The 15607-nt window shown below is 35.8% G+C and overlaps 3 protein-coding genes across 3 annotated transcripts; 1 reads left to right on the top strand and 2 right to left on the bottom strand.

Moving 5' to 3' along the window:
* Nucleotides 1-1694: 1694 nt before the first annotated feature.
* Nucleotides 1695-6957, bottom strand: LOC147391844 (structural maintenance of chromosomes protein). The gene is made up of 5 exons (XM_086417239.1): nucleotides 6170-6957; nucleotides 5756-5974; nucleotides 2541-2636; nucleotides 2246-2350; nucleotides 1695-2101 (listed from the first exon to the last, which is right to left on the bottom strand). The coding sequence occupies exons 1-5, from the start codon at nucleotides 6761-6763 to the stop codon at nucleotides 1868-1870; spliced, it is 1248 nt and encodes a 415-aa protein (XP_086273365.1). The 5' UTR covers nucleotides 6764-6957; the 3' UTR covers nucleotides 1695-1867.
* Nucleotides 6958-9004: 2047 nt separating this feature from the next.
* Nucleotides 9005-11546, bottom strand: LOC147391842 (desmethyl-deoxy-podophyllotoxin synthase-like). The gene is made up of 2 exons (XM_086459663.1): nucleotides 10648-11546; nucleotides 9005-9619 (listed from the first exon to the last, which is right to left on the bottom strand). The coding sequence occupies exons 1-2, from the start codon at nucleotides 11527-11529 to the stop codon at nucleotides 9005-9007; spliced, it is 1497 nt and encodes a 498-aa protein (XP_086315789.1). The 5' UTR covers nucleotides 11530-11546.
* LOC147391843 (uncharacterized) lies at nucleotides 10089-10427 on the top strand. Its single transcript, XM_086457701.1, is given in 3 exon segments — nucleotides 10089-10094; nucleotides 10195-10291; nucleotides 10294-10427. Coding segments are annotated over 3 exon segments (156 nt in total). The 3' UTR covers nucleotides 10347-10427.
* Nucleotides 11547-15607: the final 4061 nt, after the last annotated feature.

The raw sequence follows: 15607 nt of genomic DNA, 5'->3' as shown, positions 1-15607 counted from the left end.
TAGTACATTAATCTTTCAATCACAAGCGTACCCATCTTTCCAACAATTGAGTAGAAATAATAAAAGGACAAGAACAATATCTTATTAGTTTTAAGATATAAATTTTTTTTGTATTTTTAAGTGTCATTATCTCATGGGATCAAATATCACTATTGGAAAAAACACAATCTAAATTCTGAAAATTTATTGCCTTTATCTTGTAAAATAAAAATCAGTTTTTGCAAAATATATGTCACCAATGAAAAGAATAATTGCAAATGATTGTCTGGTTGAGAGATCATTAAAAAATTTATTATTACCAAATGTTTCATAGATGAGACGATGGTTGCACAATGATTGATTGCAGAAAGATGATCGATTACATGTACGAATATCTAGAAGACGATGAGCAAATAGCTCAACTCAAATGAACCTCGATTAGGAAAGTGTCAGCTTAGCTAAGTTGGTTAGGTGTGTGGAGAGTTGATCCCACGACCTAAGTTCAAAACCACACACTAACCACTAACCCACTCGCCCACACACATAAACACACAAAGACCTTGATTGGGCCATTATTGATTTTGGCTGGACTAAAACCTATCAATTTGTAATCCTAAAATATTCTCCAAGAAACCATTAAATGAGCTCGATGCCGATTCCACTATAGGTTGGCTTTGGCAATGGTCTTTATTGGACCTTAAATTGACTTAATGTAGCCTTTATGATGAGACCCATAAACCGTTCCATGAGCTGGATTCAACCCACATTTTCTACTTTTATCACATGAACAAGAAACAAATTACTAGGAATGTTGGAAGAGTCGTGCTGGAGTGACCTCAAGCTTGTACCTCATGTCACACATCTTGACATGAAAGTGAATAGCAACCATAGATTCTTTTTCACTCGTATCTCAATGAAAAGCATCTATGGTTCTCATGCATTTTCACGTCAGGATGTGCAATGTGAGGTACAATCTTGAGGTCACTTCAGCATTATTCATGTCAGAAATATGACTGGGCCCATTAACGAATGTGTTTGGCTGAAGCTACAAGACTAGACAGTATACCTTTGAGTTGGATTTAGATTTAGGTTTAGGTGAGCTGGGTCTTTGGGTGGATTAATGGGTTTTGGTTGGTTTTAGGCCCCAAATCATAGGGAGAAGTGGGAATTGACTAGTGAAAGCTTAAGGACAATGGGGGTTCTAAAATTTGAAAATCCAAATCTCTAAAACCTTTTAACAATGGCTGAAGATTTGCAACTGGTTATGTTAGGAGGTGTGTCAAAGGTGCAACTACAAATTTGCCTCATGTAGTGGCAATCTTTGCTGCATATATCCGACGATTTTCCTTTCAGGCATCTTTTGCCTTGTGTTCCGACCCAAAAGAGATCGAACTTAACTTTTTGCACCACTTACATTGGTATTTTTGGTTGGATTCTTATCACTTGGTATCAAAGCCAACATCACATAAGGAGACTTTCAGAAAGGGCTACTTGAGGACTCAAAAAGTGGGTATCGAGGGCGTTAGTGGAAGGGACAATCTAGGGAAACAGCAACTTGAGGATCAAAAATATGGATACCAAACTGAAAGTCACTCCAAAGTGGTCCACCGCAGACATCATATAATTGATACCCTAGATTCCCTCCTTTATCCTGGATCTTCAATTTTAAAGGATGAGAAAAAAATTTACTGTAAATTTTAACATTGACATCCTAGTGATCCTTAAAAACATCAAACCCCACATATCACTGATACATTTGTAGGGAATTTATAAATATTTTGACCAAAATATACTAAATATAAGAACATTTAAAATGTTGGGGAGCTAAAAAGTTTGATAATTTAAAATGATAAAATGGCAAATGAACTGAAAATAGGCCTGATCTGATTCAGATAAGGTTATGATGCATTGGCTTTCCATAGGAGCATTTGCTCTCACCTGACCTGCGAGCTACTCGAGCAGTAACACTCTCTTCTCTTGGCCTCTGACAATATTCAGAACTCTTCGACATTCTCCTACCATGAGAATTCAAATAATTTTCTTGGTACACATCTCTATCGCTCCCAAACAATCCTTCCTCGTGTGGAGAATCATAACCCAACATCTCATTCTCATGGAATTCCTAAAAGAAATACAATTAATGAATAAAAAATATGGTCATCTAGAAATAGAGGGAACTCTACTAATCGGCACATTATAACAGAATTAAAAAAACAAAGAAGAGAGTGTGCATAATGGAATAAGAACGGAGAAGTTGAATGTGTACCATAGTCTTTGATTTGGCAGAGTAAGGAGTCAAACAAGGATTGAAATCCTTGAGGAAAATGTCGTCTGAACTACCAGGTGTGGTTGTATTCCCATAACTGTACTCCTAAGTAATTTAAAAACAAAAAAAACAAAAAAAATCAGACTAAAATACTCAAGGATCTTAAAAGGTGTAATATAATTTGAACACAATTAAATACTAAAATGTGACTTATATCATGTTAGAAAGAAGTCATCATTTTAGAAACTACATTTCATACAGTTCTACTTCCATATGTGTGCTATGGTATGCTTACCAAAGAATCAGTAGGGTGTTGATCAAATACTGGTGATCTTGGAGAGCTACCATAACCTTTGTTACATGCCCTCACTGCATACTTATCTGCCTTCACCTGTCGATGTATAAATCATCAATATCAAAACTCCAATCCATGAACGAAGCTGATATAAAGAATTTTCACAATATAGCAATAGAACTGCACAATGAAGATTGTTGAATTAAATGGTTTGTCTCTGAACTGTCTTAGATCCCACAAGAATGAGTAAACATTGCACACATAGCCAGCAATATGGGCAACTCAAAGACACAACTACGAGATTATTCACCTTATTAATGGGTTTCAACTCTGTTTTCTTTTTGTTACTTGAGTATCTAATTAATTTTCCATGCCCGCAGAAAAGCTCATAACCAATGAGACTAACCTAATAGTATAGCACTACCTCTACATGCAGCTTTGTTCAGAAATGTGAGGAAAACAATCACATGAATAATTTGATCTAGTAACTGGGCTTTAAACGGGAGAATGGTGTTTTAGCAAATCGGATGTGAAGAGTAAGTGTTAGAGTATTACATAGGATGCAATGTAATAAGGTATATTGTGCTACACTGTATCATTTAGGATTAGATTTGAATAACTAAAAGATTGATTTAGATAATGATGATGATTAGGATAGATTACATTCTAGATTTGGAATGATCCATTTTTATCCTTAATGTTTCTATTTAAACCCTATTAGGGCCCATTGTAATCATTCAAGAATAATCAAATATCATTCTTCTTGATAAGTTTGGGGGTCGAATTCAAAACCAATTGGCATTGAGTGGAGAAGCCCAAGATCTTATAAGGTGTGACAAAAGGCAATTTTTAGTAAGTAGGATCTAAAATTTAGAAACTTATAAGATCCCTGTGTGACCAAGGAAACAAAGTCTAAAAGTGTCACAAAAAGCATAAACTTTATATTTAATGGCTAAGATCAATGGTATGAAGGTTAGAAGATGATAGAAATATCTAGGTTGATGGTTTTCATGTTTCAATTAGACTGAGAGAGTTTTCCAGCATGTGATAGTCTGATAGACAAGAGTTGATTCAAGTATTTGTCCTACTTTAGACCCGTCACCATAAATAGAGACATTGGTGTTCAGAATTGAGTTTTAGAAATTCGAAATCAGTCTGCTTTTCTTTTCCATTGAGTATTCCATGCATTTATCCTAACATGAGAAGTTAAATGAGAGAATGATGCATTGACAGATCTGTTTAAACACTACATTGGTTCTTTATCTATAATCAAGAAGACCTTCAATCTTTAAACAGATCAGTTTAATAAAAGATCTAGAAGGATAGCCTTTGTCATTAGATCATACCAATGTTCAATGCAAATTCCATAAAGTATTTCAGCCTAGTAGTGATGTATCTGTTATGTATATGCCATGTATTCTGTTGGCAAAGAGGCTGTACACCAATCCACTGTTTTTCGCAGGTCCAACTTTGTGCAGAGTTGCCCCCGCCCAATGATGGGGGTTCAGGAGCAGAGTCCCTGACCCGAAAAAGAAATTGAGGTAAATTTTACATCAAATTTCATAATTACATGCCAAAGGGAAACTATGGAATGATGGGAAGAAACAGGAGTAGGTTATAGTATGGGTAACCAAAATGTAAAGTTAGTTTTGGATTGGGAAACCTGTAACTTTATAAAAGCAACTCCAATCCACGTCTCTAAATTTTTTCTTCAAATTAGCAACTTCTCTAAATTTAGAGAAGATGCTCACGTCTGAACCAATTTGAATTTTGAACTCCAACCAACCCCTTTTACAAAACACTATTCATACTTCAACGGTGTGATTGGATTGAGCGAAATGGAGAGAAAAGAAAAGAAAAGAAAAAGTAAGTTTCTCTCCATTTCTCTTGTTTGGATTGTTAAGTGAGGAGAGAAAAGAAAAATAGTGGAGAGAAATTGAGAGAAAAACGAGCCAGTTTTTCCTCTCTTTTTTCCTCTCCAAATAGGAGAGAAATGGAGAAAAGAATGTTCAGGACTGATAAGAGCACTAAAAATTATTACTCTCCCCTTTTCTCTCCAAACTTCAGTTTTTCTATTGTTAAACCAAACAAGATGGAAAGAAACTGGATTTCTCCTCTCTTTGTTTTGTTTTGTTTTCTTTTCTTTTAACATGTTTCTTTTCTCTTCATTTCTCTCAATCCAAACAAAGCATAAAATACAATTCCTTCATGTGAAAAAGTTGAAAATAGAAGGGGACAAAAATGGTATTTAAAACATGTTACATGAAAAGAGAAGGTCAAAAATGACAATTATGGAAAAATGGGGATAAAATGGGTATTTAAAAATTGTGAATAGTGATTTAGAGAAGCCCTCTAAAATTTCTCAAGATCGCTATATTTGGAAACTTGAATAGAGATTTAGGGGCATAGTCACCAAAGTCTCTGACTTGTTGAAAAAATCGCTATTAAATTGTGATATTTTTTCTTTCACTGATTTAATCACTACTTTTTTAAAAATACGTGACTTTTACGAACTTCGCGATTAGATAATGAATAATACGTAAAATAATGAGGATGCAAATGAGAATGACAGTGACTTGATGTTTTTTATATGTTAATGAATCCTAATTCGGACTCATGATTGTGATCTTTTTATTTTTTTAATAGTATTTTCCTTGAATATGTTACAGTTATATGGTTACTTCTTGTGGATGCATAAATGATATCAACAAAGGGAATTCTTGAGTTATCATTCTAATTTAATATGGAACTTGATGATATAATATGAGAACACACGCTATTAGGAATGATTACAAAGCCCTAATCTAGTTCGATTGTTTCCCGACTTTTTTCCGATGTTTCCTGATTTTACCAAATTTTCCCCTTGCTGACTTATTCCCTAATCCCGACTTGGTGACTACGTTTAGGGGGGGTTTCTTTAAAATAGAGACCTGCTGGACTTAGGTTTGGAGGTCTTTATCTCTAAATTTAGAGTTTTAGAGACCCGTTGGTGTTGCTCTAAGTACAGACTGCAATCATTCTCGTACTTAGTGAAACCTTCTCAACTCTCATCTGTGGACATAGACATAGCCAAACCAAGTAAATCTTGCATGTTTTCTTGGTCTCTTGATTGTTTCTTATTTATTTTATTGTATTCAACACTAGATCTAGGGATCCAAACTCACAATATCAATACACAAGCAACTCACGAAGTAAACAGAAAAAGGTGGCAATACCTCAGCGAGATCCTCCGCAATCCATTGTAGCTGGCCTGTAAGAGAAGTAACCTGTCTTTGAAGAGTTGGAATGACTTGCTTCGCCTGCTTCAGTTCTGACCCTTGTTTCTCCAAAAGTTCATGAAGGTGAGAGTTCATAACATCGGGGAACAGAATCGCACTTTTCAATGTCTTTATTTCTTCTCTTTGTTTCAGGCACAAATCCTTCAACTTTTCCAACTAAAAAGAAGAAGAAGAAGCTATCATTCTATCAAAATTCAAACATGGATCGACACTCAAATTCTGATGTTTAACACAAAATGAACAACAAAATTCTATGAAACAAGTTAATTTTTTTTTTTTTTTTTGAAAGAATGTACACTGGCCTGCAAATTCTGCAAAATAAACGGAAAACACGAAAAAAGGGGGGATTACTTCTCTATTTTTCTCCTCTAGTGTCAACTTCAGCTCCGAGATCTCTCTTTCATGCTCCTTATTCTCGTTCAAAAGCTCTCTCTCACTCCTAAGCACCATAGCTAGTGTCCTCGTATTCGGCTTCACCTCCGTTAACGCTTTAGTCGCAGATTGATCCTTAGCAGACGAGGTCTTCTGAAACAATTTCCGATGCAAAGATGAAAAATTCGAACCTTTCGCAGTCGTTTTCTTCAGATCTTCAGCAATGAAATCCGCTGGAATAACCAGAGCCGTCTTATTCGCCGAAGTATTTGATTTAGATCTTTTCTCCATGAATTTCTTCACCATAGAGCTCAAATTCTGCTCGTTCTTGGTCTGAGAAGAAACTACCCCAGACGATTTCGCTCTCACAAGTGCTCGAGATGAATTCTCAGTCGTTGCGACCAGATCGGGCGATCTGCCACGAGTGTTTGAGCTCTTGATGAAGCGTTTGAGAGAAGATTGGTTCTTGCTAAGCTTTTTGAGCTCAACAGAGGAAGATGGATCAGAGAATTGAGAAGATGTCGAAGATCGAGAATCAAAAGATGAATAACGCGAATGTTTGATTGAGGCCATGTTTGATAGAAGAATTAAGGTTCCAGCAAATGTTTTTCCCCCTGTTTGGGAGAATTAGAGGAGAAATTCTAGGGTTTCCGAAGGAGAATTTAGGGTTTCAGGTGGGGAATTTGAGTTATCTGCGATAAAGACGAGTGGACGCGTAAATGTGGACCTTGCTTTCGCGCTGTCGCTGGATTCAAATTTTTGCCTGAAGGGCGCGCATATAAGAAGAGTGGAACTTTTAACATTTGAATTAGCGTCCAATGTGGTTGGACTCTATGATGTCCAACCAACGGCTGAGATGGGAAATATTTTCTAAGGATTTTTAAGTCAAACTGATCTCTAGGAAACCGTATTCCTCCGTCCATCTCACTGTTCATTCAACACTGATTAATCCAAGATAAGTTCAAATTCGGCAATTATTTGCTAATGGTTCAGCTTGATTTTGATTAAGAAAAATTTGTGAAATTCTATAAAATATCTAAGAAATTTTGGAGATGTGTCGTACTAGAGTAACATTGAAATTAACATTGTTTCACACATTGTTGTGCACAGAACCATAGATGCTTTTCACAAGTATCTCGAAGAAAAGCATCATGGTTTTGCACACACATCTACATCAGCAATGTGTGAAACGATGTCAACTTCAATGTTACTATATCATTTTATGATATCTTTGGGTTTCTTTCCAAAACCCATCGTCTTCTACTTCCCTAGAACCGGCTCTATCTTGTTATTCAGATTTGAATGTTAAAGAAAATAAAATTTTGAAGATGAAAGGTAAATTTTTAATCGTATTCAAAGATTAATAGATAAATATTCATCATTTTAAACAATTGAGCCCTTATTCATGATTTTATGGATTTTTTGAAAAATAAAAATTGAAGAATTCTGTAACTATGCATTATATTTTATTATTATTATTGTATTTGCATTGGTAACATAGACTAGATCCCACCACCTCAAAGTTGTTTTTGCAATGTGTCAAACCAAACTAGGCCATGGTTCTATGCCCTTTTGACTATGGTTAGGCCTCTCAATGAGTAGTTAGAGGGCGGGCTTGAATGAGCCCTAACCCAATCCCTTAAAGTGGTGGGTTGCACCTAAGACAATCCTTAACCTCCATCAAGCCTCCGTCAACACGGGTTCAAGTTGTATTTGGGGTGATTTTTCATGTTTAATAGAAATACTATAATTTTCTTGTACTAACACAGCATTCCCTTCGGAATAAAAGGAGTAAAATAGAAAATATAGTAAAGTTAAAGAGGTGTTATTGAAAATGGGATGAAAATCATGAGAAGAAAAACAATAAAATTGAAGGGGGTGAAGAGGAAAGGCATTTAAGTGTAGAATAGTGTGGATCCGCTCCATTGTAGTTGAGGGGGATGTTTATACCCCCAATGAACTGTAACTGAGTGAGGTCTGTCTTTGTATTTTATTATATAGGTAAGGACATGTACTTTTTGGTTATTTAAAAATATATAATATTACTTTTCATCAAAGTTAGGATTCAATAGTTGAAAAATAGTTAGAAATGAGAATAAATTCATTATTTTTTAATATATTTTATTTATTTATTTTGTTACAACAGGATACTACTAACATGGGTTGTGAAATGTTAGAACCTAGCCTGGCCCAAATTTCATGGGTGGGAAATTTTAAATCTACCCTATATCAAGACCCTAAGCCTTGTTTTATCTAGTGGGTGGTCATATCAGGTTAACGGATTAAAAGATAAATTGACAGGCCCTAAATATTTTTATAATTTAAAAAATATTAATTAACATGAATTTGCCACAGCAATACGCACCCTTTCTCTGATTATAGTATTAAAGAAAGGAAAATGTTGAATTAACTTCTTTCGACACTCCACTGATGTGTTAGTGTGCAAAGAATCATAAATTTTTTTCCTTGTATCTTGAGGCAAAAATCAATGATTCTCTGCACACCGCCACATAATCAGAATGTTGGAACGACTCTTAAAGAAATCCAACATTGTAGGTAGCTATAAGAAGGCCATCTTAAATCTTAAGGGCGATTATCTAGATTCTTAAAAACTATGGTTCTTGACTACTCACAGTATTATGGTACTTATATCCTTTCCATTAGTTACTAGTTTGTGCTTTAAATGATAATTTGGTATACATTTAAACAAAGACATAACAAATATTATTAACATACATAGGAAAGCATCGTTCTTATAAAAAGAACACACTTTCAAATGAACTTAAAACATTTTCATGTGAAATCCCATAGATTTCATAGTGGAAAGTGCAGCTTAGGAACCAAATACAAGTTGTCTTTTTTGAACATAGTTAACCCAAAGGTCTCATTCATGTCCAAGTCTTCAGGTTTCATGTCATTAGGGAGCTTCCAATCAAAGTGGTACAATAGAGAAGCTAATGTAAGTTCCATGTTAGCTACTCCAAATGAGATACCAGGGCACACACGTCTACCTGCGCCAAATGGGATGAACTCGAAGTTTTGGCCCTTGAAATCAATTGAATTATTGACGAATCTCTCTGGGTCGAACTTATCGGGATTCTCCCAGCTGAGTGGATCCCTACTTATTGCCCAATAATTTATGATGGCCCGAGTCTTTGCTGGTATCTCGTACCCATTGATCGTACATGCCTCCATGGATTCTCTCGGAATCAGCAAAGGTAGTGGTGTATGCAACCTTAGAGTCTCCTTGACGACTAATTTCATGTAGTGTAGTTCGCGGAGATCGCTCTCTTTTACTGTTGCGTTGTCCCCTATGACTCGCCTGACCTCTGCCTGTGCTTTCTCCATCACTCGTGGATTTCTTATCAACTCGGTCATTGCCCATTCTATGCTATTGGACGCATTTTCGGTTCCACCCACAAACAAATCCTGGTTGGGAGCAAACAAAAATTCCATGAAGATGAGAATAATTTATAATTCTATTTGATGACTTAAATAACTATACAATGAAAATCGTTCATCGCTATTTATATTAAATGACAAGGAGTACATTATTGAAAGTAAAAAACTCACAAAGGTGGGAAGAAGACAGGAAAATGTGATTCACTCATTTTTCACAAATCGGTTTTCCTATCTCGATGAAAATCACTTCTCAGCAATCATGCGGACCATGGTTTTAAAACTCATTTTGATGTCTTGTCCATTCCATGAACAAGACCGAGTCGTCTCAGATGAGATATCCAGTTTATTTGAGTCGTCTGGGTCAAGATTTTAAAAGAAAAAACCTTAGAATTAGAACAATCCCAGTCTTTGAGATGACTTGTCAACTCGTCTCGTTGGTGGAAGATACCAAGGCAACTCAGACGAGATTTAAAACCATGATACAGACCCTTAATTCATGGAGGTCAAGATATGATTTCTAGACACAAAGGTTGACAAAAGATAGTACTAGCCATAGGGTACTTGAATGGTCAAATAGAGGTGGAAAGCTTTTTCGGATCTAGTCATACCATTACATTATATTGACAATTCCAAAAAACTGTTCATACTATGAGCATAGTATGATGGCGATCGGGCAGGTATGCCCCCATCGTCTAGTGGTTAGGACATCTCTCTTTCAAGGAGGCAGCGGGGATTCGACTTCCCCTGGGGGTAGGGTACTACGAAAGGAAGTTGATCATGGATTATCAATAAGTCTAGAATTGATTCTTCCGGGGTCGATGCCCGAGTGGTTAATGGGGACGGACTGTAAATTCGTTGGCAATATGTCTACGCTGGTTCAAATAGTATTCATATGTGATTTATCCCAATAAATGGGATAAGCCGAATATGATGATGATGATGATGACAATATGAATCAATATCTTCCACACACACACACACACACACAAAAAAACCAATATGAATCAAAAGATTAGAAAATCAGAATTTGTGAGAAGTGCAAAGGCATAACACACCAAGATGACAGCTTTAATGTTGTCGATTGTCAATGGGACCTCGAGTTCTTCATTCTTCATAACTCGGAGGAGAACATCAATCAGATCCTCGTGCTCAACTTCAATCGTCTCATCTTTCTTGACGTGTTCTTGGACAATTTGAGTCAAGATGCTATCAAGCTCGTAGAAATTCTTCTCCAACCGTGCCTTCATGCCGCTAATCGCACCAACAAATTCAAGAGAAGGGAAGAAATCCCCAACGTGGAAACCGCCTGCCAATGACGTCCCTTCCTTCATCGCGGCCTTAAACCTGAACCGATCATCAAACTTCTTCCCGAATGTAATCCGGGTGGTTATGTTATGATTTAACGTAAATAACTGCTCAGCTATGTTCACGGGTACCGAACAAGTAGATGAGATGGAGTGAACAAGAAGAGAGACTTCTTCTTCTCTAACAAATTTGTAAGACTCAACTCGTTTCATGCTTAGAAGTTCAAGGATACAAATCTTTCTCAATTGTCTCCAATAAGTCCCATAAGGAGCCAATGCGACATCAGTGTAGTTGTAGCCTAATAGCTTAGCTGAGACGATTTTAGGCCGATTTGCAAAGGCAAGGTCATGGGTCTTCATGATCTCCTTAGCCAGTTCGGCCGAGGAGATTATGATGGTTGAAACCGAACCGAGCTTTAGATGCATGAGTGGCCCATACTTTTTAGCCAAATCCCCCATCGAACGATGTGGTGAAGGTCCCAAAAGATGGTTCATGTTGCCGATGATTGGTAGCTTGGAAGGACCAGGAGGCATCCATTTTTCACGTTTTGGGATCAACAACTTGATCAGAAAGAGAAATGTGAATATAGAAATTAAGGTGATTCGGATCGTTTCGGAATTATAAATCTCCATGAATGGAACATAAGCCATTGGGGTTTCTAAGCTCATAACAATACCATCCTTCCTTGTCTGCACATATATATATATATATATATATATATATATATGGGTCGGGTTCCTGCGACACACATTGCGACACACATATAGACAACGTGTTTGTCTTATATGGGCAAAAATGTTTGGAATGGGCTGATTTTTTATGAGGATGATCTCTGTGATAAGGGGATCATCCATTCCAAAACTTGTAACTCCATCAAAATTGATTTACAAAAATTGGACGGTCTATAATTTTTCAACAAAAATTGGACGGTCATTATGAAACTTCTAGACTGTCCAATTTTTGTTGAAAAATTATAGACCGTCCAATTTTTGTAAATCAATTTTGATGGGGTTACAAGTTTTGGAATGGGATGATTTTTTGCCAGGATGATCCCCTCGTCACAGAGATCATCCTCACAAAAAATCAGCCCATTCCAAACATTTTTGCCCATATAAGACAAACACGTTGTCTATATGTGTGTCGCAATGTGTGTCGCAGGAACCCGACCCATATATATATATATAAAGGAAAAAAAACAAGAATCAACCCATGGTTGAGGATATCCATGAGATTCTCTAGTAAATGTTGCCCTAAATGGATCTTCACCAACCACTAGGAAACTTATTTTTTTCCTATAATTTTAAAACTCATTGAGTTGACTCAAATTTAGTCAAGTTGACTTGACTAGGTTAGATTTCAATGTGACTAATCCATTCTCGATTGAACGAACTTGCCGAATCAACTTGTTAACTTGACTGAGTTAGATAAATAATGCATCAAAAGTCAAGTCAAACTCCACCCAATTCAGTGAACTATCTTATATTTGATAACTCACATTTTTTACCTAACTCGATCGAATTGACATGTTTCAATCAAATTTGGGGTAGAGTCACTCGAAATCAATTTTGGATTAAGTTTCTCAATTATATATGGTCAAACTAGTCTTGGTAAGATTTTAAATTTCACTAAGGGTCGTTGGGACCACATTGATTACCACATTGGCAATCCAACACCACAACTTTCTAGATTTCATGAAAAAGATCCTATTAAAAAAAATCTTTTTTGAACTTGATAGGTGTTGTAAATAATATTGTTGTGGTAAGATAAAACATAAATGTTTTTATTTGTTTTAAAATATTTAAAAAATTATTTAAACATTTATAAAAGAGAATTTATATTCTGACACCTATTTCTACTTAGAGCATCCCAAGATATGTACTAAATTATCACATGAATTGGGTTGCTCTTGGTAAAAGTGAGTTAATATATTTTTCTTTGGCATACAAGTTTTTGAGTTGACTCAATTCAAGTCGAGTTGAATTTTCATATACTAAAACCATAGGTTTTTTGACTTGTATCTCAGATTCTTAGCTGTATACGTGATGCTCTGGTTAGAAAAGTCCATAAATAAATGGGTTGATTGCATGTCTTTGTCTAAGTATTTTGTTTGCTAGTGAGAAAGAATAATCATGGATACTAAAATCGAATATTATATATTTAATTGAGAAATTTGAAGTATCACTCCCTGTTATCGTTCAAAATAAAATAAACACTTTTACTATCACATAAGGTAGAGTCGTGATTTTTTTATGCCCCCTCTGACATATGCTTCTTGACGTGGCATGGGCTAGAATCGTAGATCTTTTTCCTTGGGATACACAATTGTATATACACATAAATAAATGTAATTGTGTATCACGAGGAAAAAGATTTATGGTTCTAGTACATGCCACGTGAGGGAGAGCATGTCAGAGAGGGGTGTCAGGAAATCATTATTCTATAATGTAAGATGGTTGGGATCACCTTAAAAGGATAATTTAGATGCACCCCTCCAAGTTTTGGAGAATATTGGAGATAACCCCTGTTCTTTCAAACCAATGACTACCTCCTTGAGGAGGGTCAACTTTGAGAGGCAAACAAAAAATGACCTATTAATACAAATCCAATCAATATACCAAAAGAACCTAGGTTCTATAGGTGGGGAAAGTTAAGCCCATATCTAGGAACGTGACCTACCATTATGTTCTCACAAGTCACAATGGCCACTCTGTAGCGACTTTCACTTTGAGAAGTCCACTAATGCATTTAGTGTCTACTTTGTAGTGGCTTTCAATCTTGATACACTTCTTTTTAGATCTCTTAGTAATCTTTTTCCCAATTCATTCCTTTATGTTGCTAGCTTTGATGCCTAATGATAAGTACTTATACACCAAAAAGTACTTATGTTGTTGAAAGGTTAAGCCAGCGTACCCTTAAGGTCATAACACCAAGGGTCCCCCGACCAACCTCAAGTCTAGAAGCGTGTAGTGTTCCACCATCAGTATGACCTTTCACCTTCTAAGCAACCAAAACAAGCTTTCGTTGGTGGAGCTATTACTATACATAGCTCATCGGTGGTTGTTCATTGTTTACCCTAATTTTCAACCTCAAGGGCATTTAGGTTACTTTCATTTAGTTTCTAAGAGAAGATCGCAGTCAAATGGGTAAATCACCAGTTTGTAAAACAAAGGGGTATCTCAAATATTCACCAAAATCCAGATGGGCAAGTCTAGATCACCCTGATTTAAAGTAGATTCGGCTCTAGTCAACCAGGTTATATATAAATAAATTTTTTGAATAAAAATTAAAACAAATATATAAATATGATTTGGGGACTAAGAATCTTCTAATCCACATTATAATAATAAAGAAAAATTATATTTTTAAATTGAGAGTTGTTTCTTCGAGGGTGGAAAATTTTAGTTAATAAGATGCAAAAATACCAATTAATTAATGAGACAAAACAATGACATAGATACAATTGTGACATCGCATACAGCCAAGGCCCCTCTATCAATAAAAAATTTGCAGTAATTGTGTGGAAATCTTAGAGAAGAAATATGAAAACTGCAAATTGGGATGTTAGGAGAAATATTTCTTTTATTAGAATCAGCTAATTTCTATATATATTTTTTCGAGAATTGTTGATGCAAATCAAACCATTTATTTATTTTTATGTCACAAATCCAGCCGTTGATACCTCTCCATCGTCTAATTCATCAAGCACAATCACACCATCATTCTTGATCATCGCTTTTGATCTCTAGATGACCATATATCGTCTATAGGAGGAGGATAACACTTAGGCAAGCAAGATTAGTAGTAAGTAATTATTAAGTGAATGAGGGTTTTGGCACCTAGTTGTGGTATCAACATTCACAGACTTTAACAAACTTAGTGAGGTGGCACCATTTGGAGTAGGATAACAAGATTGTCGTGTTGTCCAAATAAAGTGCGCTATATGACAACCCATACATCCAAAAATTGAATCAAGTTATAAAGATTTTTAGAAAAAAAAATTTGTTGCGAGACTCGAGGAATTTGGGAATTAGGATCACAGAAGTACGAGAGGATTGGGGCTTCTCTACGTTCATTTGTGTTAATATGTCTTCAACGCTAAACAAGAACACATAGAAAGTTTTTGAAGATTAAAGTATATATATGGATCAGTGTCCCTTGACTCCTAAGAATTACTAAACACATTGATCCCAATCTTGTAAATGCACTAATGGATGAGGTTATCATCGGGATAAGTATCTCCAAGATCGGTGTTATAATGATAATTATAAATCTCAACCATTGGATTTTGTGTTTAATGAGTTGGGATCATGTGTTTTTTTCACGAGTCATTCTTAGGAGTCAACGGATCCCAACCATTGGGATATGGTAGGTAGAAATGAATTTAAGACCTTTTTGGTGGGCTTGGCCGGTTGTCCTTTGGCCACATGTTTCATCTCAAGAGGCCTTGTTTTTAAAAAAGGTGTCCATGTTGGATAAAAATCCTTTTAAGTCATTTTTTTACATTTTTTCTATTAGAAAAAGATACCTTTGGAGAGAGAGAAACAGCATAATGTTCTAGGACAAAGAAAGTATGTCTCGTTCAATGCATTTGGAGATTTTGAGTCTGTTTTATTTTAGGTTGAAATTGAGCAAGTGTTTTTTGCGGGTTTGTTTTGATGACTTTGTATTCAAATGAGATCTTATGTGTGTAACTTTTAGCGTTCTTTACTT

This window comes from Akebia trifoliata, chromosome 11 (assembly GCF_017979445.1).
Source record: "Akebia trifoliata isolate Shusen 1 chromosome 11, ASM1797944v1, whole genome shotgun sequence".
Classification (NCBI taxonomy): Eukaryota; Viridiplantae; Streptophyta; class Magnoliopsida; order Ranunculales; family Lardizabalaceae; genus Akebia; species Akebia trifoliata.
This window is presented reverse-complemented; position numbering and strand designations above follow the sequence as displayed.